At 37.8% G+C, this 25,216-nt stretch overlaps 2 protein-coding genes across 3 annotated transcripts; one reads left to right on the top strand and one right to left on the bottom strand.

Annotated features, from left to right (window-relative positions):
- Positions 1-2,406: 2,406 nt before the first annotated feature.
- LOC145491251 (arf-GAP with dual PH domain-containing protein 1-like) lies at positions 2,407-25,180 on the bottom strand. 2 transcript variants are annotated; one of them, XM_081470406.1, is made up of 11 exons: positions 25,006-25,180; positions 24,452-24,585; positions 13,665-13,756; positions 12,650-12,732; positions 6,852-6,964; positions 6,322-6,468; positions 5,673-5,756; positions 4,837-4,899; positions 3,960-4,028; positions 3,585-3,810; positions 2,407-3,202 (listed from the first exon to the last, which is right to left on the bottom strand). In XM_081470406.1, exons 1-11 carry the CDS (start codon positions 25,091-25,093, stop codon positions 3,096-3,098), a joined length of 1,206 nt encoding a protein of 401 aa, XP_081326532.1. In that variant the 5' UTR covers positions 25,094-25,180; the 3' UTR covers positions 2,407-3,095. The 2 variants fall into 2 exon arrangements, with proteins under 2 accessions (XP_081326532.1, XP_081326533.1); XM_081470407.1 differs by lacking the exons at positions 24,452-24,585; positions 25,006-25,180 and adding exons at positions 16,015-16,148; positions 16,255-16,344.
- LOC145491243 (uncharacterized) lies at positions 16,391-21,752 on the top strand. The gene is made up of 3 exons (XM_081470397.1): positions 16,391-16,518; positions 19,222-21,108; positions 21,423-21,752. The coding sequence occupies exons 1-3, from the start codon at positions 16,411-16,413 to the stop codon at positions 21,735-21,737; spliced, it is 2,310 nt and encodes a 769-aa protein (XP_081326523.1). The 5' UTR covers positions 16,391-16,410; the 3' UTR covers positions 21,738-21,752.
- Positions 25,181-25,216: the final 36 nt, after the last annotated feature.

The following is a 25,216-nucleotide window of genomic DNA, read 5'->3' as shown; positions in this document are numbered from 1 at the left end:
TGATTATAATCCACCAAATATTTACACTCGCATGCTAATATTGGTCTCAATGCATCAGGTCAGTGAACATATACCCCAGCTAAAAGAGGGGAATATCCATAAGGCAAGTGATTGTCCCTTATTTTCAAAAGATCCTGCAGATTGTGATACATATTTGAAGGTTAATAAACACAATAGCCTCCATTTGACTTTAAAAATATGCTCTGCCAGAGTGTTTTGTCCTTGAACATCACCTGTTCTTCAAAGCTCACAGTTTTCATCAAGCTTCGCTCTTGGAGACTGTTTGCTTCTTGAAACAAAAACTGTCCACAGAAAAATATCCAAGCATATTTTTGCACCAAATGGAGGCTATTGTTTATATATCGCAAAATTGTTTTGTATAATATTATTTTAATTTATGTTCATAACATTGATATCGTACCCTAGTATAGACAAACTAGAAAAGAAACTATCAATATTTGATATTTTGTTATATTAAATGTAAAAAATAATATTTTAAAGTAAAGAAAAAATGCAATACTTTGCGTTATTACCCATTTCTAAGTTTAATATTCCATTCAGAAATTATATCTTGTACAATAGGGTAACTACTATATTTTTCCAGACAACAGTCTTAGAAAATGCAATTATTGGTAAAACCAAACTTTCACTGTGGTTTTGATTATAGTAAGAGTACCTATTGTAATCTACACTGCAATTATGTCATTTCTGAAGTATTTGGCTGAAAATTTTTAACAATATATAAGCAATCTCCAGTTTACAAACACTACTTTAAGGTGGCCGAACACAGTTTTCAAGAGCCTATGCCTAATTCACCATTACTTTTAAGGTATTTATGCTTTGGCGCTCGTTTTTTGCAAGAGTCAAGGTTAACCACAGAAAAGTTTATTCTCGCATTTTGGTTAAGGTGTGTGCTATTGCCATGGCAACGGGGCTGGTTAAAAACAAGGCTTAAAAAATGGTTTTTGTTTACTTAAAAAAAATCCAGTCATTAGATTTTTTTCATCTTTTGCCCACTATGAATTGACATTAAATCCCTTCTGTCAACACTGTTCTAATAAAGTTTTGACATAGGCAATTTTTGTAATTCGCCGCCGTAAATCGTTTTCACCGCATGTTCTGTATTATTAAAAGTTCCCTATGTCAAAATTCAGATTTTTTGCGATAGATCATTCATGTGGTTTCTGAACTATTTTTTTGCCAAATTTCTTGAAATTCTAACAACTGGATCGTCAGAAATCCGCAAGTTTCTGCAAAAGCAATCGGTCTCAATTTTTCGAGGAACTGCACATGCGCTGCATTTAACTGGGTTCTTTTGGTAACAAAGAGAAAGCTGAGAATTGCTGGTTTCTTTGCGTCGTTACCTTTTCTAACATATCTTTGTAATAAAAGACTAAAGCCATCAATACACTGCGTTCAATAATAGAGAAAAATAGCACAGATAGTGTGGGTGTTGAGTAAATAAAATGATCGCTCTTTGCAATCCTTGTGCGCGCGCTCAATTGCATCAGCAAAAGCTCGCGCGAAAACTGTGTTCGGCCACCTTAAGACAAAACCAATAACTGTAAATTCTGCAATATAACTGACAGTAAAACAGTTTTGCTTTAAAATAACCATCAGATCCTACATTTTCATGCTTCTGAGACTCAAACGGAGAAATAGGACAAAATTGCCCGATGCCAGCTGTTACTCTAAAAGGCTTGCCTCCATATATAATATAGCTACAATTGTTGCAAAGATGTTTCGCGATTGCAGCAAAATTTTCAACCTATTTTCATAGTTTCCATTGTGCAGTACCAGAAAATATCCATACTCCCCCAACAGAAGGGATTGGAATTTCCTGAGGGGTGGGGGTTCTCTAAGACCAAAAAATTTAAAGAAATGTATCGAGTTTAATTGGAATTTCCAGAGGGGTGGGGTGGGGGGGGGGGAGAGGGTCTTGGAAAAAATCCCTTCTGTGGGGGAGGTATGGATATTTTCTGGAACTACACATTTTAAGATAATTTTGATCAGGGTGCTACAATTAATATATTTTTCTTTCTGCAGAGTTATTTACAGTTTTTTGAACAAATGGTCCAGATTGGGTGTGAGAGACTCTAGTTGATTGAAGGCTAAAGCAAGAACTTTAATGAGCCCAATATAGGCTCAGTGAAGCCCAAGGGCATGTGGCCTGAAACAACTGCACTGAATGTATACTCTAATGTCACATCCTCCTCTGGATGTAATTGAAATGCTTAATATTTAGTCTATTTACTAAGCACAGCTTAGATTGACATAATCCTGAGATGACCTTAACATTCTGACAGGTTGAAGTGGTTGTTGAATAACTGTAAGATGTACACATTTCTCCACCATTACAGAGTTACAGAGGCCCCATTGAGGGAAGGGGGGGGGGGAGGGAGGGGGAAGTTTTGGCCTAAACATGCAGCGTCCCATTCATTCAGTTAAAAAAAATCAATTTTTTTACTCAATACTCTGGGATATGTGTTTTAAATATCCTACATCTCATTAATTTACCCCTAAAAATCCTGAATCCAGTCAATTTTTTACTTAGATACCCTGTGTCCCAAAATCCCCTAATAGGGCCTTAATACCGTTTTTCTTTTTCCAGCCACGATCAAAGTGCTACTGCACAGTTTGCATACACTTGACTCCAGTTATGTGTCTTTGGTTCAGGTTCTAAAAGGCTGACTGGTATTTCTATTGGCTGCGATTGGCCAGGTGTGATTATTAAAATGTGGGTTGGGTTTGATGAGAGTAATTTAAAAACTGCTCTGTTAGAATCTCATTTCTATTTTCTCATATGTAGGATAATTTTTGGAACCTGCCAAAACTGGAAAAAAAAAGTACATAGGACCCTCCAGATCAAAGTTTGAGAACAATGATTTTTTTAAACCCTCAAGGATCTACATGTATCTCAAGATCACTGATCTGATTCCCAGAGCCTCCACTTTCAACTGGCCAGCAACAGGAGGGATTCGGGAACTAGATTGGTTTGAAAGGACAGGAAGGCGAATTCATACTCTTTCTATACGCTGTTAATATGTATAAGTCCCTGGTGATTATTACACAAATTTATTCAACTAGTATGTGCTTTAAGGTGAGTCTTCATCTCTGGAAAATGATGCTTTACGACTAATGAAACCTCTAAAGCTCCTCTGGTTCTTCACCTTTTTCATTGCTTCATGTGTTGCCTTCATTTCTGAAATGAAAAGTAGATTGCTTATTAAATGTACGCTTGTGTACGCTTGTGGCACAGGTCTCTTTTCCCTTAAAGCAGAGGAAAACTAGTACACACAATAAAACTATTTTAATGTACATTCCTTCACAGCTGTCATCACTAAGTGAATGTTCAATGTTAAGTGGTGGGGAAAGGGTTTGGTAAGAAATAACAAGAAGACATCTTTTGAAAATGTGGGCAGGATGTACTGTAAGTTCTTTAGTTGCTTGACCAGTCTGTTTCAGTTTTTTTAATGTTTTTTTTGAGAGGGCGGGGGAGCAGGGAAAAATAATGGTGAAAAGAAAACACTGTGACTGCCTGTCATTGATTCTTCACTAAAACTAGAGAGAAAATGGATTCCAACCTTGTTTGTCTTCATCTGTCATTGGTTGTGCGATGACTTTAGCCAAACAATCCATCCACATTCTCCTTTCATTCTCAGTATTTGCCTTCAAAACAAAGTCCCGTTCAGGAGTAACCAAGGTGAAACAATAGTCTTCATCTTGATGCTTTCCTGATTTGACTCCTTCTTGAGTAGAGTAGCCTTCCGTATGGGAACCGATTATTAACTCGCCTTTTGCATGAGGATCCTAAAAAAAAGGACAAAAATACAAGCTGTGGACCCAGTTATTGGAAGAGGATTAAGACCAGCTAGATTACAAATGCATGAAAGGACACCGTACAAATCATTATAATGATAAACTAATAGAGAGTTGCACTTTAACAAACAATCACTCACCATTGGTTCTTTAAAATAGAGAAGTCTTCTGCCGTCAAGTGTAAACCATCTCTTTTGCCAAGGCTCATCCTAAGAGAGGCATATGTAAACTATAGATCACACTGCAACTATTCAATGATCGGTAAGGGTGGCAAATGGTACTTCAAAAAAAAAATACTAATCTTGAAGAATTTTAGTCAAGTTTCACCATCCTCATTTTCTTGAACTGTGATTTGTTCATTGCAGTAAGCTCCCAGCATTTGTCAGTTTGTCTCAGTCAAAAGTTTGCTAAAACCTTTTCTTGTGCCTGATTAGAGAGAGGTACTGTGAGAAGCACTCTCTGGAGCATTGCCACCCACTGGAACAAAAATATCCCTGACTTTTCCCTGACTTTTCACTGACTGTAGAGCAATTTTCACTCACCCTGCAGGATGACTATTCTGGCCATGAATCAACAACATAAGGATGAGTCAGATAATTTTGAAAGCAAAATTCCCTTGTCTATACAAAAACATCTAATAAAATAATTTGCGGCAACCTTACGATAAAATTCCCTAACTTTTCATTGACTTTTGAACTGGGATTTAGAAACTCTTTGACCTGAAACAAAACTCCCTGACTTTTCCCTGACCTTAAATAAAATCTATTTTCCCCTAACTTTTCCCTGACCGTAGCAACCTTGCTCTGGCCAATGGCTTTAGAACCGAAGGCCAACTGAATTTGTTACTGTATTCAATGATTGAGTGCAGGAGTACAAACTAACATTAAAAACTGTCATTGATAAAAACTGACTCACTCCTGACTTCCTCCTGAAAATAATCAAAAATCTACATAATTTAATTATTTTTAAATACACACAAAATCTACAGTCTGTATATCCTCAATCACATTTTTTCACCTTTGGCCCTGTCTTTTCTAGAAATCCTTCCATGATGAAGTCTCGGGTGAGTTCTCTGTCCAGCTTAAGGGAAAAAGAAACACAACAGCAAAGAGAATTAATTAACAAAACTGAGTTAGCAGAATTCTATTCATAATAATAATAATTAGTAATTCACTAAATGATACCCATAAATAATACACCTGGGTGGATCAAAGTAAAAGTAAAGAGTAGAAGAGTAAAAGTAAAAGAGTAAAGAGAGTAAAAGTATCTTGTCCAAGGAATTTCACATTTGGCCAGCCTTTAGGCTAGTAAGAAGACTGGCCCAAACATTTAAGAAGCCAAAGGACCGACCAACGATCGACCAGGTCCAAGGGATCATCTACAAAGTGAACTGCCATGACTGTGCATGTAACTATGTTGGGGAAAGCAAGCGCTTGTAGAGCTTGTGCAGGGCTGAGCATGATCCAGGCCACGTGAACAACAGCGAATCAGCAATTAAACAGCATGCTGAGTCCACAGATCACAAGGTCCACCGATGAGCCACTTATAGATCCTTGAACATTGTGTTAAACTATCACAGGAGGCCTTTCTTGGAGTCATGGCACTTAATTACTTTGGACAGCGTTGCTATCAATGAGAGAAAACCGCTCCCTTGTTTTTACTTGCGGTTGATATAAAAAATCAGTAAAACGACAGCAAGCACAGGGTTGTAGCATGAGCAATAACAAACTTTTATATTGCAACTCTGATGAGGGTGGACAGAGATCAGATTACAATGAAAGTTTAAGAGAATACACAAATGCCAGATTCTAACCACTCAGCTATGCTGCATCCAGTCATGAATGCTTTGTTACCTTTTCAGGGCTGATTCCTGATTCATTGTATCCCAGTAAATCAAGCTTGGCTTTTCTGATGGCCATATACCATTCAACAATCTCCTGTGAAATTTGAACAGTCAACTGCACATTAGCAATCACTGGATGGGGACTCAGATGTGAAAATATCAGGGATGCTCATCATCTCACTTAGGGGTGTAAGGGTGTCCATGAAGAAAATGCTATTCTCTAGTCGTCATATGGTATCCTTAGGGGTTGCACTTGAAGAAATAATTAAACAAGCTCTCTGTCCATTTCAAGTGGTATCTTTAATGAGTCAGATAAAGCCTGAGCCATGCCCACATTGGTTTCTTTCAAATTTTCTAACAAGCATCCCTGACCTTTTTACATGGGAGTCACCTCTGGGTAGAAATCCTTCATAACTTTCAAATTGTACTGAGGGACAATATCTTTCAAAACTTTTGAAAAGTAGTTGGAATTTTCAAAAAAAAAATCAAACTTAAAAATTCATTTAGTGAATTATTAGCCAACTCATTCTTCCTTGATCAAAATGGATTACAATTTTTAGTAAATACAAACGTAAGGTACAGTACATTTTACTATTTTAACAGTAAAAGAGAGGTCATGGTGGAACAGTTTAACTCTTTCATAAAGAAAGTACACATACCTGTCCAGAGTCGGAATAGACAAAGTAGTTTCTTGTCAAGCCTTTCCGTACATAAGTTATCTGTAAACTGTTTTCTTTGTTTGTTCGTTCCTCAGCAAATGTGACATTGATTTCTTTGACATTAAATGAACATTTTGGTTCTCTGTCCTAGAAAATGTAAAGTACCAAAATGTACTTCAACAAACTATGTGAGAATAACCACCAATACATGTAGTAACTATTATCACAGAATAATATTTTAGATGTATACAGTCAAGCCTAAAGTATCATAACTCTTTAGGATTCAGGTAAAATTGATTTCATGCACTAATAATAATAATAATAATAATAATAATAATAATAATAATAACAATAATAATAATTATTATTATTATAATAAATAGGTTCTTAAAAATGCATTTTATATCACATGGAAGTCTCAATGCTTTTTACAGTCCTTTTACATAAAAACCCTAATGAAAAAGCTAATGTGAAATTGCTGAAGAGTTTTTAATCTTGATAGGTCAGACACTTAAAAAAAATTCACCCACCTGATCCCTAATGAAGTAGGCAAGAGAATTTTCTCCAGCAGACAGAACAAAAAGCCGCAGATTCCAACTGCTATCCTCTTTTCCTTTTTTCCTTAAATATCCTCTCAGAGAACCTAAAAATTAATTCAAGTAGATTTCAATTTAAATTATAATTCTTTAGAAAAACAAACTAAAAACCACAAGTTTTCTGTTCTTTTTTAGCACATTCTAGGAGAGATTTTATGAGACAGGAGAGAAGTTTTAACACAGACCGAAAGTTTCAAAATATAAGAACCCTTGATAAAAACAGTTCAACTTCCCCCACAAAAAGCAAGTAAGTTTTAGTCTGATCTGGCATTTTTAGGGCAACATTTTTCCAAGAGATTGTTCTACTCTCTAAACAAAGTTGATTGACCAACCAAATAACTGATTTTTTATTTTTTTATTTTTTTTTTTTATTTACCAATAACATACGTTACTTACATTAAAGTTACTTACAGAAGAATAAAAATATCTACAATTAACTTACAATCAAAAATAAATATATAATTAGCTTACGATAACAACTCTACAATATACAATGATGAGGAACACACTTATATATTAACTAACAGTACCGAGATTATTTACTAATAGATTATTCGCATGAAGTATACAAACGCGATTACATTGCTCACAAAAATTAATACTAACAATACTACAAAGCTTGAAAATTAAGAGATACAACAGAAGGGAGAATATTTTAATTAGCTTTGTGCTTTTAACCATGCAAAAAGAAGAAAGAAAAAGAGAAAAAAAAAAAAGAAAAAAAAAAAAAAAAAAAAAGGTACAGTTGTCATGCTGTTCAAAAAGTTCAAATAATAATAACGCCATCTACGTGATTAACAAAAAAAATGAAATAATACATAAATTAATTTGGGATTAGTACCCACTTTTTTTTAAAATAATCTTTCTTTTTTATCTTACTTTCCGTTTCATATTTGATGGCAATTTTAGTACGAAATCCTTGAATTGTGGGTTGAATTTGGCATCTTCTGCAGTCCCATATAAGTAGTTTACCAATGATTATAAAATAGTTCAGTAAGTTGAGTAAAGGGCATGGTTTGGATAATATTCCAAATAAAACATCTTGGAGGGAAAGATGAACCTGCTGATTTGAGATTTGGTGCCAGTAACCTTGAAACTCACTCCAGAATCGTTTAACAAAGGAGCAATGATAAAGTAGGTGGTATAAAGTTTCCAGTTCTGCCTTGCAAAATGAACATAGATCGTCTGTTTTAAAGCCTATTTTGTGTAATTTTGAATTAGTGTACAGAATAGAGTTGAGCACTTTGAATTGAAATCCTTTCACATAAGACTCAAGAACAACAGAGTGTGGCAGACTGAAGATTTGTCTCAGCTGATCGATAGAAAAGTTAAAATCGTTCTGCAGTTTGTTTATGATATTAGGCAATTGTGCTATTTTGCGAACAAGAAGTGAGTAATAGTCTTTTGATTTCTTTTTTCTGACGTCGAAGATGTTGTCGTCAATAAAGAAGGATGGAGGAGCTAAAGATGGACAGGAAATGATTTTCTTTAAAAAGGACGGTATAGAATGGCGAAGGCCAGCCCATTGCAAATAACTAATATTGGCTATCTTGTCAGACCAGTGGCTGAGTGCGTCATTTATAGTTAAATCAAAATGTAGGTCTTGGATACGAATCACTCCCGCCTCAAAATACTTTTTGTAGAAGACTGGTCTTTTTTCGATACGAATTTCCTTATTATTCCAAATAATATTTTGCCAATCTCGTTGAGAGGCAAAGGAATCACGAAACTCCGACCACCGTGAGAGCATTTCACTATAGAACTGAGAGAAGATGTTGTAATCCTTTATATCATAGTTACAATTTAAAAAGAAAAACCCTCCCATGGGATGCAGCAAGTGTTTTAGATATGATTTCCATGTTCCGTTGTTGTCATCAAATATACGTTTTATCCATGCCAGCCTTAAAGACTTAATCATGCAATTTATATCAATCATTTTTAAACTACCTTCCTCGTATTTATTTATAGCCGAAACTCGAGTGACCTTATCCGTCCCATTCCATAAAAATTTGAATAACAGTTGATTCAATTCTTTCACTAATTCTTTAGGTGTAGGCAGTACCGAGCAGACATAAACAAACTTTGGAATAAGAAATGATTTGATGATTGTAACCTTGCCGTACACAGATAATCCTCTAGAGGACCAGATGTTGATAAGTTTTTTAATACTATCCAAACGTTCAATGAAATTCTTTTCTTTTAATAGTTTTGGGTCGTACGTGAAGTACACCCCTAGTGCTTTAATTGGCTCGTTAGGCCATTTAATGCCAAACGGTTGTGCTTTGTTTCCTTTTGATGAACCAATCCACATACCCTCGGTTTTTGTGTTATTGATCTTGAGGCCTGAGATATTCTTAAAAAGGTCTAATACTTGAAATAGTACTTTGGCCGAGCTAGTGTTGGCGAGCATTGCTGTTGTGTCATCAGCGTATTGTAATAGTTTTGTCTCTTCCTTGCCAATAGAGATACCCTTTATAGCTGGATTTTGACGAATGGCAATTGCTAACGTTTCTACGGCTACAATGAAAAGATAAGGAGAAAGTGGATCTCCCTGTCTAACGCCTCGTTCAAGTTTGAAAGGTTTTGAAATCATGCCGTTGTTAATTATGCAGCTTTGTATGTTTTTGTAGAACAGTTTTACCCAGCGGAGAAAGTCGGAACCAAAATTAAAAGCTTCAAGGCATTTAAAAAGGAAATCCCATTCAATACTATCGAATGCCTTTTGAAAATCAATGAAAATCATTAAACCAGGGATGTTTTCTTTAACAGTCGAATCCATAATATCATAGATGGAGCGAATGGTTTCGCCGATAAAACGATCTTTAATATACCCTGTTTGATTATGATGAATGATATAAGGTAAGACATTTTTAATTCTCGAGGCTATTACCTTAGACATAATTTTCGCGTCCACGTTAACAAGAGAAATTGGGCGCCAATTTTCAATGAGAGAACGATCTTTACCTCTTTTTTCTATGAGTGTGATAAACGCTTGCTTTTGAGATTGGGACATCTCTCCTTTTTCGAAACAATCATTAACACATCTAATAAAGCAATCGCTGATTAAAGGCCAAAATTTTTTATAGAACTCGATTGGGATTCCATCGTTCCCTGGAGTTTTGTTGTCTTGAAAAGTATCGAGAAGACGTAAACATTCCTCCGAAGAGATTTTACCTTCACATGATTTTTTTTGCTCTTCAGTTAATGTAGGAATATTTAAATCATTTAAAAAGGAATCAATTTTAAGTTCAATGTCCGGAAGAATATTATAAGTCTTATACAAATCACAGTAGAATTGTTCTACTTCCTTTAGTATACAGAATGGATCCGTTTTGATTGCCCCGTTTATATGCAGTTTTCGTATGTGTTTCTTAACATGATTTCTTTTTTCTAAGTTTAAGAAGTATTTTGTACTCTTCTCGCCTTGTTCGTGCCATCTGGCGCGTGCACGCACAATAATTCCTTTTGTTTTCTCTTCGTAAAATGATTCTAATTGTTTCTGAGCTGCATCTAACAGGGTTGCATTGTTGTCGCTAGGGTTGGTTTCAGCAGCTTCTTTCGCTACATTAAGTTTATTTTGGAGTTTTGTTTCTGTTTCATTTCTTTGCTTTGATCTTCTTTTGGAGTGACGGATAGCGTGGGCTCTTATGTTATATTTGATCCAATCCCACACACATCGATCATCAGAAAGTTCTTCCCGTCCTTCCGTAATCCACATTGGGATCATTTCAGTAACACTGTTGACATATTCTTCATCATCTAACAAAGAGCAACTCATCTTCCAGTAATTTGGTCCTCTACACTCGTTATATGGTTCTCTGCAAAATTCTAGATAGATCGCGTCGTGATTGGTTCTTATAGCTGGAATTATATCCGTCAGTTGTACAGAATCATTTAAGTTGTTCGAGATTAGCCAATAATCCAGGCGACAAAAAATTCGAGGAGATTTTTTACTCCATGTGAAACTTTTAACGTCTGGGTTTTTAATTCTCCAAATATCTACTAAATCAAGTTGACTTTGCAAGCAAACGATGCGAGATGTGACAGATTTTCGTTGAATAAGAGTACCACCTTTCTTGTCAATAGTAGGATTAAGTGGACAATTAAAATCGCCTCCGATTACGATGTTGTTTTCGGAATCCAGATCCTCGTTTTGCAGCGTTATAACTAATTTGTTTAAGAAAGTTACAATTTCTTTATCTTTATTTGGTGCGTATATGTTTATTAGAACATATAACTTGCCATTGATTTCAGTTTTCAAAATAATGTAACGTCCCAAAGGATCTAGAATTTTTTTATGTATGGTGCAGTCAACACCTTTCTTAATTAGAATTGCAACGCCGCGAGAATTAGAGCTGCCATGGCAAGTTATAAGCTCCGCACCCCATTCATTTCTCCACTGGTTTTCCGCTTCTTTCGTGGAGTGAGTTTCTTGCAAAAATGAAATGTTTGTGTGTTTCCGGCACCAATTAAAAATAGCCCTCCTTTTTTTAAAATTGCTTATTCCCTTTCCATTAAGCGATAATAGTTTTAGCACCTCGGTCATCTTTTGAGATCACAATTGTTGCTAATGTGACTGCAGAAGATAGATTGAAACAAAGGAAAAAGTGATGATGAAGTATTTGAAATGACAACTGTAAATGCAAATCCAAAGTCGAAAATAAACAAGTATAACTTAGTTAACAAAAATAAATATGGTACAAAGCAAGTTACTTCGCGAATGCAAGGTGATCTAAAGAATAAATAGAACGGTTTCCACTGAACAGAAATGAGTACAATTAATAATACATAGTACAATACGAAAAATATAAGTTGAACTACATAAAGTAAAAACACAAATACATCAATTGTCCATCCGACGTGCATTTGAGAGCTACAGCTCTCCATCTGCTTGGGTATTACTGCTCATAATTACACCATAATATGGGAGATTTTCTGTTTCCTTTCCTCCGTAAACTTGACCATTTATTATCAGTTTGTCGACCTTAAAGAAGGCTTGTTGTTTGTCTCGCTTGGCTTTCTTCAGAACTGGGTATAGTTTGCATGGATATCGTCTATTTCTTTAGGATAATCATGTGCAAGTCCAATTCCGGTGTCTTTTAAGTTTTTGACTGAAGACCAAACAAATTGTTTGTCCTGGTAGAAACTGAATTTTGCAATAACAGGTCGTGGCTTATCAGGATTGTTTTGGTTGCGTCGAGTTGGCAAACGATGGACCCGCTCGAACCGAATATCATCAACATCCTCTTTTCGGATATTCATTTTTTCTTCAAACATAGATTTAACTAACTCCTCAGTATCACTGGGCATCTCACCTCTTATCTCCGGCAAGTTGAATATTTTTATATTCTCTCTGCGGGTGTAAGCCTCCAGCTTAATGCTTATAAATTGCAAATAACTGATTGACTGACTGACTGACTGACTGACTGACTGACTGACTGAGCGACTGACTGAGTGACTGACTGAGTGACTGACTGAGCGACTGACTAAGCGACTGACTGAGTGACTGACTGAGCGACTGGTTGAGCCACTGGCTGAACAACTGGCTGAACCACTGGCTACATGACTAGCTGACTCGCTGACTGACTGACTGAATGACTGACTGACAGGCTAACAAACAGGCTAACTGCATGTCTGACTGAATGACTGACCAGTGACTGAATAACTGACTGACAATGGATGGATGGATTGGTTAAGAAACTGTTTTATATTTAGTTACTTCTCCATCCTACCTGTTAAATATTTTTGTTCCGGTGCACCATCAATAAACTCCTTTCTTTCATACTTTGCTCTTATCCATTGTTCCCTAAGCACGCTACAAATTCAATAAATAAGTTAAGTAAAAAAATAAAAAAAATAAATGAAAAGCTGCTCAAACAAACAAATGAACAGATGCATTAGCAAGCCAAGGAAGGAAGGAAGGCAACAAATAGATGGATGGCCTGACAAATGGACAGAAGTAGGGAAGAAGGACGGACAGACAGATGAATCCATGGACTGATAAACAGTTGTATGGACATACAGAATGTAGAAAGAAAAGAAGGAAGGACAGATGGATGAGCAGAGGTAAGGACAGACAGTAGGAAGGAAGGAAAGAAAGACAGACAAACAGAGGCAAGGACAGACAGAAGGAAGGAAAGAAAGAAGGGCAGACACACAAACAGAGGTAAGGACAGACAATGGAAGGGAAAAAAGAAAGAGAGCACAAAGATTTATGTTACAATACCAGTTACTGTAGGTATTGTTTTCATAGCTCGAGAGCGTATCGATTGATCTGTCAAAGAGAAGCTTTTATGCAATAGCTACTAATAAAATAATCAGTTGGCTTTAAAATTGTGTCCCGACTACACTGATACGGACCGTGCAAAACGATGAACAGTCAATAATCAGCAATTAATTGGCTTACAAATTTATCTTTCTTGCAATGTCTAATTGATCAAGTGGGAAACAACATGCTATAATTACATCACTACTTTATTTGCAAATCATAATAAAACAAAGGTCAAGTATATTCCAACGTTAAGGAGCACAAGAACTAGTGGCGGGTCATGATGCACTCATCTATGGTTTTTGTTGCACCAAACATGCAGGAGTACGGGCCCACCCCAGGGGTCACAGCAAATTATGCAAGTAGTGTTTTAATAGGACGTCGCTAGTATTAAAAAATCTCTGCTCACTTTGACAGGTGTAAACTGTCTCAAACAAGTTTTAAAAATATTTTCTTAAGAATGAACAACTGCTGCTTACTGTGCATCTGTAGGCTTTGGTCGTCGATAGCACCTTGGAACATTCTTTGCCCAAATGGCATTTCCCTTATCATTACCATGTTCTTCCATAAACTGAAAGAAAAACGAAAATTCGATATAAATAATACATATTAAATAATCTTCCCTATAGTTTGCTTGCCTTAAGCACCTATTGGTGCAAAGAGCAGTGATAGTGATGATGATGATGATGACGATGATGATGACGATGACGATGACAATGACAATGCTGCTGCTGCTGTTACTGCTGATAGTTGGTTTATTATATACCTATCCCATCCCGAAGCTTACTTTGTTTAACTCCCCTAACCTCTGGAATCTCTAACAGAACTTAGTACTAAATCCTTCAAATAGTTCAATGGGTTTTGAAACCCACTTCCCCTCTCCCTCCCCAGTGGGTGTTGGTCCTTGGGGTATGTTAAATTGGAGATTTCCTGACACCAAACTAGATCACTTTTGCCTTCCATGTGTAGGTGACCACTACAAAACAATGTATACACGAATACACAAAAAAATATTGAAATTTAGTTTCCCATCTGCTTTGCCAATTTGCTAAGTTACATGTTACTAACATTTGAGTGAATATGCAAGAGACATGAACATAATTGTCCTATTCCATCATGTTCCATGAGCCAGAAGAACATAAGTAAAATAAAAATAAATAAATAGGAATTGGCAGCAGCACATCCCATTTGCCCAGAGAAAGACTCTTGAAGCAAAGACAAGATCCAACAACAAACTTGACCCACTTACATGTATGACACCAGATCAAGGTTTCAAACCCAGGCTAATGGGTGAGAGGCAAGCACTCTCATCACTACCTGATCCTGGCTCCCCAGAGGCATATAATGTGCATGTTTTGTGGAGTATGCACCAAAAAGAAAGTGAATCATGTGCCAAAGGTACAAGCCACTAGCAAGATTTGTGGGCTTGCCCCCCAGGAAAGTTTTAGTTTTAGGGGCTTGGAAATGCCAGTTAATTCTGATGTTTTACAGGGAAAGGAAAGATTGGGTTTTTGGTGACTTATGTTGTTTCTATGTCAACCTTTGGGATAGTTGATACACGTACTAGGTTTAAGACCAGAGATTGTCAAACAAGCCAATTGTTAAATTGTTTTAAGATGTTTTTTTGCCAAAAATGTATAAATATATGGAGATGGAACTTAGGCACAAAGCAAGAACAGTCGTCAAACTCTAAGTGTGTTGTTAAAGTTCACTAAGATTAAATATGATCAAATTTCTGACAAACTAAAATATTGATGAATCATGCTGATCAATGCAAAACCTCCTGATCTTAAGTCCTAGAGGACTTTTTGAGATTTTGATCTATTTATTTACTTATTTACTTAACCATATGAGGAAGTAGCAGATCCCATTAAAATAGTGCTCAATACACATATAGTGTAGAGCTGAGTATATGAGTAATAACGAAGAGGCAAGATTTGCAAATCTTGCCTCTTCGTTATTACTCATATACTTATTTACTTATTTATTTATTTATTTATTTATTTATTTATTTATATATATTACAATTCAGAAGGGTTTCCCATCACCGTGAATATTTTACCAGGTGTTTGCTGCACCCAAGTTTGGGCCCTCAGACATGAATGACTATGGTTTCGTGTCTCAAAATATTAAAACTTAAATCATTCCTCAAATTGTGCCCATATTTTGTGTGCAGGTCAAATACTTTTGCCACTGACGTTACGTTTATCTTTTTCCGTTTGACAAGTTCATCACGAAGGCCTGTACTGTATTTACATACTTTGCTTTGCTTATTATCTGTTATGTTAAATTTCAATATTTGATGAAACTATTTTAACTTGCTAACTGGGCAAATAGCTTAACGAATTCCATTTGGTTCAGCCGATTTTATATCTCAAGTAATCACCGTGCTGTATCAATAGAAATTCCGGCCATAATCGCGATCGTACAAGGAAATAAATTAAATTGATTTTTAAAAAATTGCATAGGCTTCATTAAATGCAGCTGAACAAGATCATTTTCTTGATCATGCGGACAATTAGAGGGAAATTGAGCAGGATTCTTAAAGAGGGAAAACCTATTTATCTTACAACTTTAGCTTGTTTGTGTTGATTGCAAAATGACACATTGATAGTGCTGTACACGACATGACAGCAACACTGTTCATATCAACCGTTGATTCCATTTTATTTATGAGCTGCAGCACTTCAAAAAGTGATTTCATTGACTAGCGGCTATGAGATTAATCGATTTGATGCCGGCCACGCACGATCGGTAATCTGACAAAGACTTGGGAAGAGTTCTGCTTGCTTTAACGCATTGAAACTGGCTGTAAAGTTGCCATCTTACCTTCAGTTTTTCATCTGTCCATGTATCAAGCCTAAGAGATTTGACCACAGAGACTTGAGCTCCTAAATTCCTGTGAATTCCACTACACGTGATACAAATGAACAGTCCCTTCGACGCTGAGGCCCATTCGGGATCTACAGTACAGGAAGTCGCGATGAAAATAAATTGAAAATTTAAGACACAACTGACAAAGCACCGATCCGGTAGACCAGGATGATAACGTAAATCTTAAAGACTTACTTGGAGCTCCGCAATCGGCACATGTGTTATTCTGAGGCTGTTTCATCAGCTCTAATATCGCCGCTCGGTTCTTTTCCGACATTTTGATGAGACGAGTACATTGCCTACTAACTGGGGGAAGGGAAGGTCCAGTCAAGGTCACTTCCTCACACGGTTATGCCCATTCTCCGCGCGATTTGTAAAACACGTGTGACAGAGAGTCAGGGGAGGACAGATGTTTCGAAGTTTGCTCGCAAAGAAAAACACGTCTTATTTGCCTTGGAGGTAGGTACCTTACTAGTTTTTGAAGATTCAGCGAAGGTAGAGTTAATTCACCTTTTCCGTCTTGTCTCTTCTGCAATATTAGCCTGATGCAAAAGTCTAGCTGGGCTTCTTAGCTTCCACCCAACTTCAGCTACTTTCACTTTGAAAATATTGTTAGACCTCGTTTTTAAATCCTTGATTCGGTTGAATATAAGCTTAGGAGTTTTCGTTCCCGGTCACTAAAAGTTCATTTTGGTGTTATTTCCAAGAATTTAATGTCAAAATCCAGCTTAACATCTAGTTCTGTGTCTCTGACAGCCTACATTTCCTTCACTCTCGTTATCCCCCCTTTGGCATATCGCCCCATTCCTCCATTTCTCTGCAATACAGTGAGAGGTGCGATGGCCTGACGGCTAGAGCTGTGAAATAGAAAAGTTTGGCTTCCCCTAGGTCAGTGCCTCTTGCCACACATATCTAATTACAAACAAGTACTTGCAAATTCAATTTTGAGAGGGGTGGGGGTGGGGTTGAGGATTAACCCTGCGATGGACCAGCATCCATCCTGGGGTAGTAGATCGAAATGCTTCAAGTCACCTAATAATCATGAAGCCACGAAAGGTTCCTCAAGATTGAACCCTTTGGATGGATACAGACAACCTTTGTACAACAGAAAGAGCTGGAGACACAGATACTATGTCCCAAAGGGCTTTAGCATTACAGAGCCTCACATCTCTATTGTATTACCTTACAACAGCTATTTTTAAAATTCAGTGCTCTGATTCCAAGAATATTGAAGCCTTAGCTTCCTATTCCAAAGAAAACCTTAAGGGCTCCAACGAGCCCCCCCCACTCCCACTACCAATTGATCACCTGGCATAAGTGCACTGAGTGAAAATTTGTTGTTGGTTTAACATATTTTTTGACCAGTTTGATTATTTTCCTTTGCATCTGATTATTATAATGAAGAATATAAAAAAGTAACTATTTATTCAGTTTCCGATTGTAACATAAAAGGCTGCATGTATGTTCAGTTACAGATTAAAAAGAATGCCTCTGTGCTGCCCTATCTTGGTCCTTTTTGCCGAAGTCACAGACATGGTTACCTTTGACCAAACATTCCAAAACTAATGTTATGGTGTCTACAGTTCTCAGACATGGCAAACAGGAACAACATCAACACGTATAAAACTGACCTATCCACAGCCAGATATCAATGGCAATCAATGTAGCAATCAAATTAGTAATGGCAATTTTACTTCATTTATAAACAGTCATCACACAACTGAATGACGGATTTGTGATCATCCATTTTCATCAGTTGGGTGCACACCAGGATAATTTGTAGGCTCCATAACAGTCATTTAGTCGCTGTTGATCTCAATATTACTTTGTTCAGCTCTTTCAGCTTGATTTGATTCCAATTTTTCCCTTCCTTGGGCTCTGTATTTCGAACTGTTTTCCTTTAAAGTCTGTTAAAACCTATAACAATAGGCAGCTTAAATCCAGAGATGGAGCCAGATTTTTGAAAAGTCATATTCCTGGCTAACTAACTGACCCGTATCTTGGGGCTCAGGGGCTATGTTTTCTTGTGAAGTTTTTCAGGTAAATGTAACAGATTGTGGGCCATTTCTCACCGATTACCAAGAAAGGCACTTGTCTTTAATGGGTTGTATTATTGTGCTGCTGAGCCTGTCATTTGGCTGTGAACCTGGGAGACTCCCAAATTTTCACTTGTTTCACAAGCCTTGATGTTATCACGACAGCTAGCGCAGTTGTGAGATTGCTTCTTGGTTCGTCAGCAATTTGAATGCCTCAGCTTTGTGTAATCTTCTGCAAATTTTGTGGGCCCAGACCTATGGGCCTATAGGCTAGCTATGCCCCGGAATTCATTGGTTTGTGTTTAAACACTTGAAAGGTAGCAGTAAGTTTTGTTGCCTTTTGCTGTAGTGGGAGATGTGGTGGCCTTGTGTTTTGTGTAGGGACTCTGGATCAAGTGGTCCATATTTGTGCCATGGCAGGGGTCGTTATGCTGGTTCTTGGGCCAGACACTTTACTCTCACAGTGCCTAGCCACCCAGGCCAAGGTGTATAAATGGGTACTGGCAAGTTTAATGCTGGAGGTAACCCTAAGATGGACTGGCATTTCATTCAGGGAGGAGTTCAGTAGAATTACTCCAAGTCACTTCATGCCCTGGAGACCAGTATAAGATCCAGCGGTATGGACCACTTGGTGCAATGCAGACTGAACCTTTAGCTGACCTATTTTAGGCTATGGAAACTGGGGTAAATGCGGTCAATGGGTCAGTTTGTTTAATTTTACCCCAGAGATCACAACCATTTCATTGCATCAGAGTAAATTTAATTAATTAATTAATTAATTAATTAGTCTGTAGTTCAGGCAGGTGTGTCGGTTGGTCAATAAATCAGTCAATCAAGTAAAATAGCAAATAAATCACTTCATTTAAGCATGAAAGTGTTAAACACTACTGTACTAATTGGGGACACTGAAATAAACAATGACCAGTTGACCATTTGGCTATTTACAAAGTATGGAGTAGTTGTATTTGGGGCCACTAAACTCACATCCATCCCGTGGCAGGGAGGAGGATTCGAACAAATCCAGCGCTCTAACCACTGAGCCACACAGCCTCCTGATCAGTTAAATATATTTGTTTATCCTCGATAAGTGTTGTAATCTAACTTTACGTCACTGATTGAATTGTAGGATTTAAAAGATATGAGCAAGACAGGAGATGCAGCCATTGCCAAGGACATGGCGGTAGATCAAATGGAAAATAGGAAAGAGAAAAAAGAGAAGAAAAAGAAGAAGAAATCAAAAGAAGAGTCTGAGATTCCAGCTACAGCGAAAAACCAGGAGGATTCTGCACCAAAGGAAAAGAAGTCTAAAGAAAGTAGAAGAGAGAAAAGTAAAAACGACGAGGAGCAAGAACCTCAAGGTGGGATTGATCGAGAAACAAAGGAAAAGAAAAGCAGAAAGGGGAAAAAGGATGTAGAAGTTTTAATCGAGGAAAAAACTGTGGAGGGTGATAAGAGTGAAAAAGGCAAAGCTGGAAAAGAGAAGAAGGAAAAGAAAGAGAAAAGCAAGGATAAATTAGCTGCAGAAAAAGAATCAACAAAAACTGGTGACGTTGCGAAAAGTAACGATGATGATGGAGATGAAGGAAACAAATCGACATTGAAGGAAAAGAAAGGGAAAGAGCAAGCTTCCGCGACGAAAACCGAGGATGAAATCCCTGAGAAAAAGTCAAAGCGTGATCGTAAGAAAAATAAGTCTGAAGAGGTGGTAGAGACATCAGTGGACTTCAAGGCAGCTGAGCAGAAAGAGGATGAGAAGAAACTTACTGACCTTGTCAAAGAGGAAGCGGGCGCTGGCGTGCTGGGAGAATCAAAGACTGGCGCTCGCGAAGAAACGGCTAAACGGGATCGAAAGAAAACCAAAAAGACAGAATCCAGTGAAAAAGGAGAAGAAGTTGTAAGAGTGGAGGACAAAGAACAGTGTAAAGTCGAAGAGGATGAGAAGGATGGAACGACGATGGGAGGAGAGAAAGGAGATAATGTAAAGCAGAAATCAAGATCTAAGAAAAGCGAATGCTCTGAAATGAAGATCGAAGGAAAGAAGAAATCTGCTGACAAAAGGTCGAAGCGCGATGGTGAACAAGCTTTAGAGGAAGCTGGTAACGAGGGAGAAGAGAAGACCGGCAAAGGGGAAAAGAAGGCAGCGAAGGCGCTGGAGTGTCATGAAACAGAAGAATCAAACGCGAACGCTGAAAACCAAAATACTGAGAAAAAGTCTAAAGGCGATCGGAAGAAAAGGAAAAAAGATGAAGATAAATTCATGGCATTGGAAAACGTAGATGATATTGAAGATAAGGGCACCAAGGCTAAAAGGAAGAAAAGTGCAGAAGAAGAAGAGAAGGAAATAAAAGAATCCGTGGCCGATGAAGAAAGTAACTTGCAAGAGAAGAACGGCGAACGGGACGGTAAGAAAGCAAAACGTGAGAAGTCTGCTGACAAAAACAAAGAAAAGAATGAAAATGAAAATGGGAGCAAAGACGGAGATGGTGAGGCTGGAGGTGAGGAAATAAGCAAGGAGGAATCTAAAACTGAAAAAGAAAATAAACGCGCGGAGAAAAAGGCCAGGCGTGCCCTTAAAAAGGCGAGAAATAACGAAGATGCGAACTCCAAGGGAAGCAGTAACCAAAGTGATGAAAAGAGAAAGGAGAAAAATGTTGCTACAGACGAAGACAAGAAAGTAGAAAGAGACGACGAAAGGGAAATGGAAGACGAGGGAGAGTCAAAAAGAAAAAGGAAAAAAAAGTCGAAAGATGACAGTGGTTTTGGTGACGAACGAGAAAAAGTCCCAGACAAAAAATCAAAATGCGACAGTAAGAAAACTGCAAACGATGACACTGACACAGCGTTAGCGGCCGAGGGAAAAGAGGAAACGAAGAGTGAGGAGGTTGAAAAAGAAATCCCCAGGAAAAAGAAAAAACACGATCGTAAAAAACAGATGGATGGTGAGATGGGGAAGTCGTGTGAAAATGGACAAAAGAAACAGGATGGAAAATCAGATGATAAATCCCAATCAGAGGTAACAAAATGAGATGTTAATTAATTGAGATAGTAAGACAGCAAAACGAGAATTCATTACAAGGGAAGAGAAACTTTATCTTCACCAAAGTGTTTGAATCTGCAAGGAGAGAGGACGGCCGTTGCATTTTTGTGGCAAGAGTGCTCTACTTTCTCTTTTCCCTTTACTATTTGTTTTAGGATGAGATTAGGTTGTTCGTAAGTTTCATCGTATGATTTCTTAAGCCAGTCTAGCTACCTCGAGTAGTTTAGTTGCAGTCAGAAGAGCCACCTTAACCTTAACTCTTTTCATATCATTTGTTCTTTTATCTACAGCTTGGCCAGTGGGGTGAAACTGAGTTTGGAAGCGAGGAGCGAAAGGACAAATTTCTTCGTCTCATGGGCGCCTACAAGAAGAAACCTTCCGCCCAGACGCCAGAAGCCAATCTGAGCCCGCAGTCCAGTCGACGCTGTATGACAAAGGACACCGAAAAGTCTCTCACACAGCGATTGGAGCAGCAGTACGAGTCTGCCATGAACGTTACCAGAAACCGAAGAGGTCTGGGACTTGGATATAACCCGGATGAAGACCCAAGCAATAAGACATTTTACATTGACAAAACTGGATCCAAATCAGTAAAGTTAAGCTAATGTGCCAAACAAAAATAAGTTGTGGTGTTAAGATAGATATTTCTACCTAAAGAAGAAGAATATACTTTTTCCTATGAGCAAAGTGACAACTTTAATGATAAAAGTTTGGTTGGAGGATTTTCCCTGATTGTCGTAGTCTAAAACTCCTTCTTTGAAGAGGAATTCATTTCTTGTGACAATTCAGCCCTTCCTTCTTTTTTTTCCCAGTCTTCAGACCACTTCTTTTGCCGAGAGACCCCAGATTATATCCTCTCATGTGCTTAGTTACCTCTCCTACCCACCCCCACCCCAATAGAAACAACTGTTTTTACCCCTCCCCGACCCCGGAGGTAGATGTGGGTGTTTATGCCCCCTCTGTGAAACGTGGTCCAGTAATTAATGGCGATATCTATGAGCAAATTTCTGCAGAACAATAGCCCATTTCCGAGTCACCTTTTGCCTCTGTTTCAAAACGAGTCTTCGCGCAAAGCCTTTCGTATGAAAACGAGTTTGATTTGCATGAAAATGAACCTGTCGTTGAAACGCATTTTCACATGAATGGTTTCGCACGAAGACTCACGTTTTGACACTGAGGCAAGAGGCAACTCGGAAATGGCCTACTCTGATTGTTTGGGGGAGCAGGGGTGGCGCAGTGGTGAGAGCGCTCGCCTCCCACCAATGTGACCGGGGTTCAAATCCTGGACCTGGTGTCATAAGTGGGTTGAGTTTGTTGTTGGTTCTCGTCCTTGCTCTGAGGGTTTTTCTCCGGGTTCTCCGGTTTTCCTTCCTCTACAAAAAATCAACATTTCTAAATTCCAATTCGATTGGGAATTCGAGGGCCACGGGTTTGTCAGTTGTAAGACTGTTGTGTGTTACCCTCGTTAAACAAAGTTAATTTAGTTTAATTTAGTTTTTTTAGTTGAGTACTAAAACCTCCAAGATTCATTGTTATCGATCCATTCACTAGTAGAGGGTCGTACAGGGGTACTCTCGTGACGCGTGATTAGCTGATTTTATTTCCTGTAAAAAAAATTATCCTTCGTCATCCGTCACTGGCTTGCAGGTTTTTCGTGACCCGTAAAGAACTTGAACTGTGATTTTGAGACGTGAGTCCACCGGAAGATTCATTAAGACTGAAAATATCCGAATGTGACCTCCATTTAACAAATTGACGTCAGTTTTTTATGCGTCTCTCCTCTTATTGATGATAAATTGCGTCATAACATTGTCAAAGTGGCTGTGGAACCACGAGCCGCTGGCGAATGGTTCCGCAGTGAACTTTGACAATGTTATGACGAAATTTATCATCAATAAGAGGACAGACGCATAAAAAACTGACGTCAATTTGTTTTTTACAATAGACCAATTTCGATATATTAAAATTCAGCCTAAAACAATAGACCTCAGTATGAGGCTCTGGGGAATAACTGCAGAGTTTGTGGGGTTTATTCCCCAGAGCCTCGTGCTGAAGTTTATTGTGTTAGGCTGAATTTTAATATATCGAAAGTGGTCTATTACAAGACCTCAAGGTGGTAAAATGCCGGGAATAAATAAGGGGAAAAGACGCCGTAAACTTGCAGTAAACAAAGATGAGTGAATTTTATTCAAAATGACGCAAACATTGTCGATAGCTCTTCTCGCTTTTTCATTGGCTACTTAAAAAGTCCATAAAATCTCATTGGTTAAAAAGTTGACAGTTTGACAGCTGAAAGTTGAATTTGAAAGCTTGCATAAATTAAAATTTGATCTGTCTGTACGCTTATTGATGATAAAAATGAGCCAATCAGCGCGCGAGAAAATAGACAGTTATTGTAAAAATAATCGTACCGTCTCGTAAAGGATCTGCAACCATCAACTACCTATCGAGAGTAATTTTGGTTTGCGATTTGTAATATGGATCGATTTTGCTTTCTTTAAACACTCTCTCTAGCCTACGAGCAGGTTGTTAAAAAGAGTACCTTATTGTTAATTTTCGTGATTCGAGAAAAAGAAGTTCCGCGATTCGCTATTTTTCCCATTCGTCAACCGTGCCAAAACCCCCCTGTACGACCCTCTTAGTGTGAGAAATCGGTGTTCTCGAAAACATCAGGGTCATAGGACAAACAGCTACTGCGTTAATGTAATTTGAATAACAAATGACAGGAAAACCATTACGATATGCGAATGACTAGCCAGCGTAACAGAGATGACTGTCAAACAAGGAAGTGGAGTGTGAATGACAGAGATGCCTGCATAGCGTTTCTCTACAGTTACGTTACATTTGATTCAAAAATCTACATATATACAACTTTGGGAAAGTGTGACCTGTAAATTTAAATCAAGTTCTGAACTGTAGCGTTTGCAAGGCTATTGCATGAAACGATTCACAAAATTACTCGTAAACACAAATTGTCACTCAATGACGCGGACTGTTTGATTAAATTTATGTAAATTTAATAATGGCATATCTGTTTCAGAGCTTTTTCGTTTTGACAACATGCGACACCAGTGACGTCTACCCGGTTCCATTCAGTGATTTAAGTCAGTTTTAAAACAATGTTTTTAAAACTTAAGTCCCTTAATATTGTTTCTATCTGTATTTATTTTTCCTATATCATTGTAAACCATCTTACGGTAAGTTGTTTTCCTGTAAATAGTGTGCAGTAATAAAAACTGAACTGAAACTGAACTTAAGAACATGTCGTGATGCCATTAGCGATTAAAACGGTGATTAGTATTAATAGTTCTTATGTTACCTGCAAAGTTTCATCATCCCAGTTACCAAAATTAAGAGATTTAGTTCTTGATACTGTCGGTCCAAAACTCGTGTGGACTTGAGCGCAGTCCTGGCAAAGAAATATTCCTTTCTTCAGGCAAGCATACCTGGGATCTGCAAGGGAAACCATCAACGTATGCTTATATATCAACTCGATTCAATAGTTCGTAGATCTTTTATGCAAGGCCACTGATAACATTGTCGCAGTTCAGGCCAGACTCCGCGAAGACATGTCGATAAATCGATCGATGGAGATTTCACGATAAAGGAACGCTACTTTTTGAATTCTTCTCAGTAATGAAAAACAAACGAAGTACATCGATCCATTATGAAAGCCCAAGCATTCTTCTGTAACTACATGTAGCTTGCTTATTTAAGTTACTACGGCCGACTCCGCACGGTTTATCATTTCAAGTCTGAACTGTTTTCATTCGACTGTCTTGTCTTACCTACTGTCTACAGTTACTACTAATGAAGTTAATCAAACTTACGAACCCACGAGACACTTAAAAATACAACTAATAAACTTTATACCTTGTTTACAGCAGTCTGCGCAGAAGTTATTTCCATGTTTCTTTTGTATAGCAACAATCTTCTCTGCTAGACTCCGTTTCGTCGACATTTTTAACAGTAAAGAGTCATAACGCTGCGAAGGGTCTCTGAACTGATCTGATCAACAACTAAAATGTCCTCCGGCTAGTGCAATGTGCAGCTTGCACATTCAGGCGCAAATAGATTATGACTG

The sequence above is a fragment of the Orbicella franksi genome, chromosome 6 (assembly GCF_964199315.1).
Source record: "Orbicella franksi chromosome 6, jaOrbFran1.1, whole genome shotgun sequence".
In the NCBI taxonomy this organism is placed as follows: Eukaryota; Metazoa; Cnidaria; class Anthozoa; order Scleractinia; family Merulinidae; genus Orbicella; species Orbicella franksi.
Note: the sequence above shows the minus strand (reverse complement) of the source record. Positions and strands in the feature narration are given on the sequence as shown.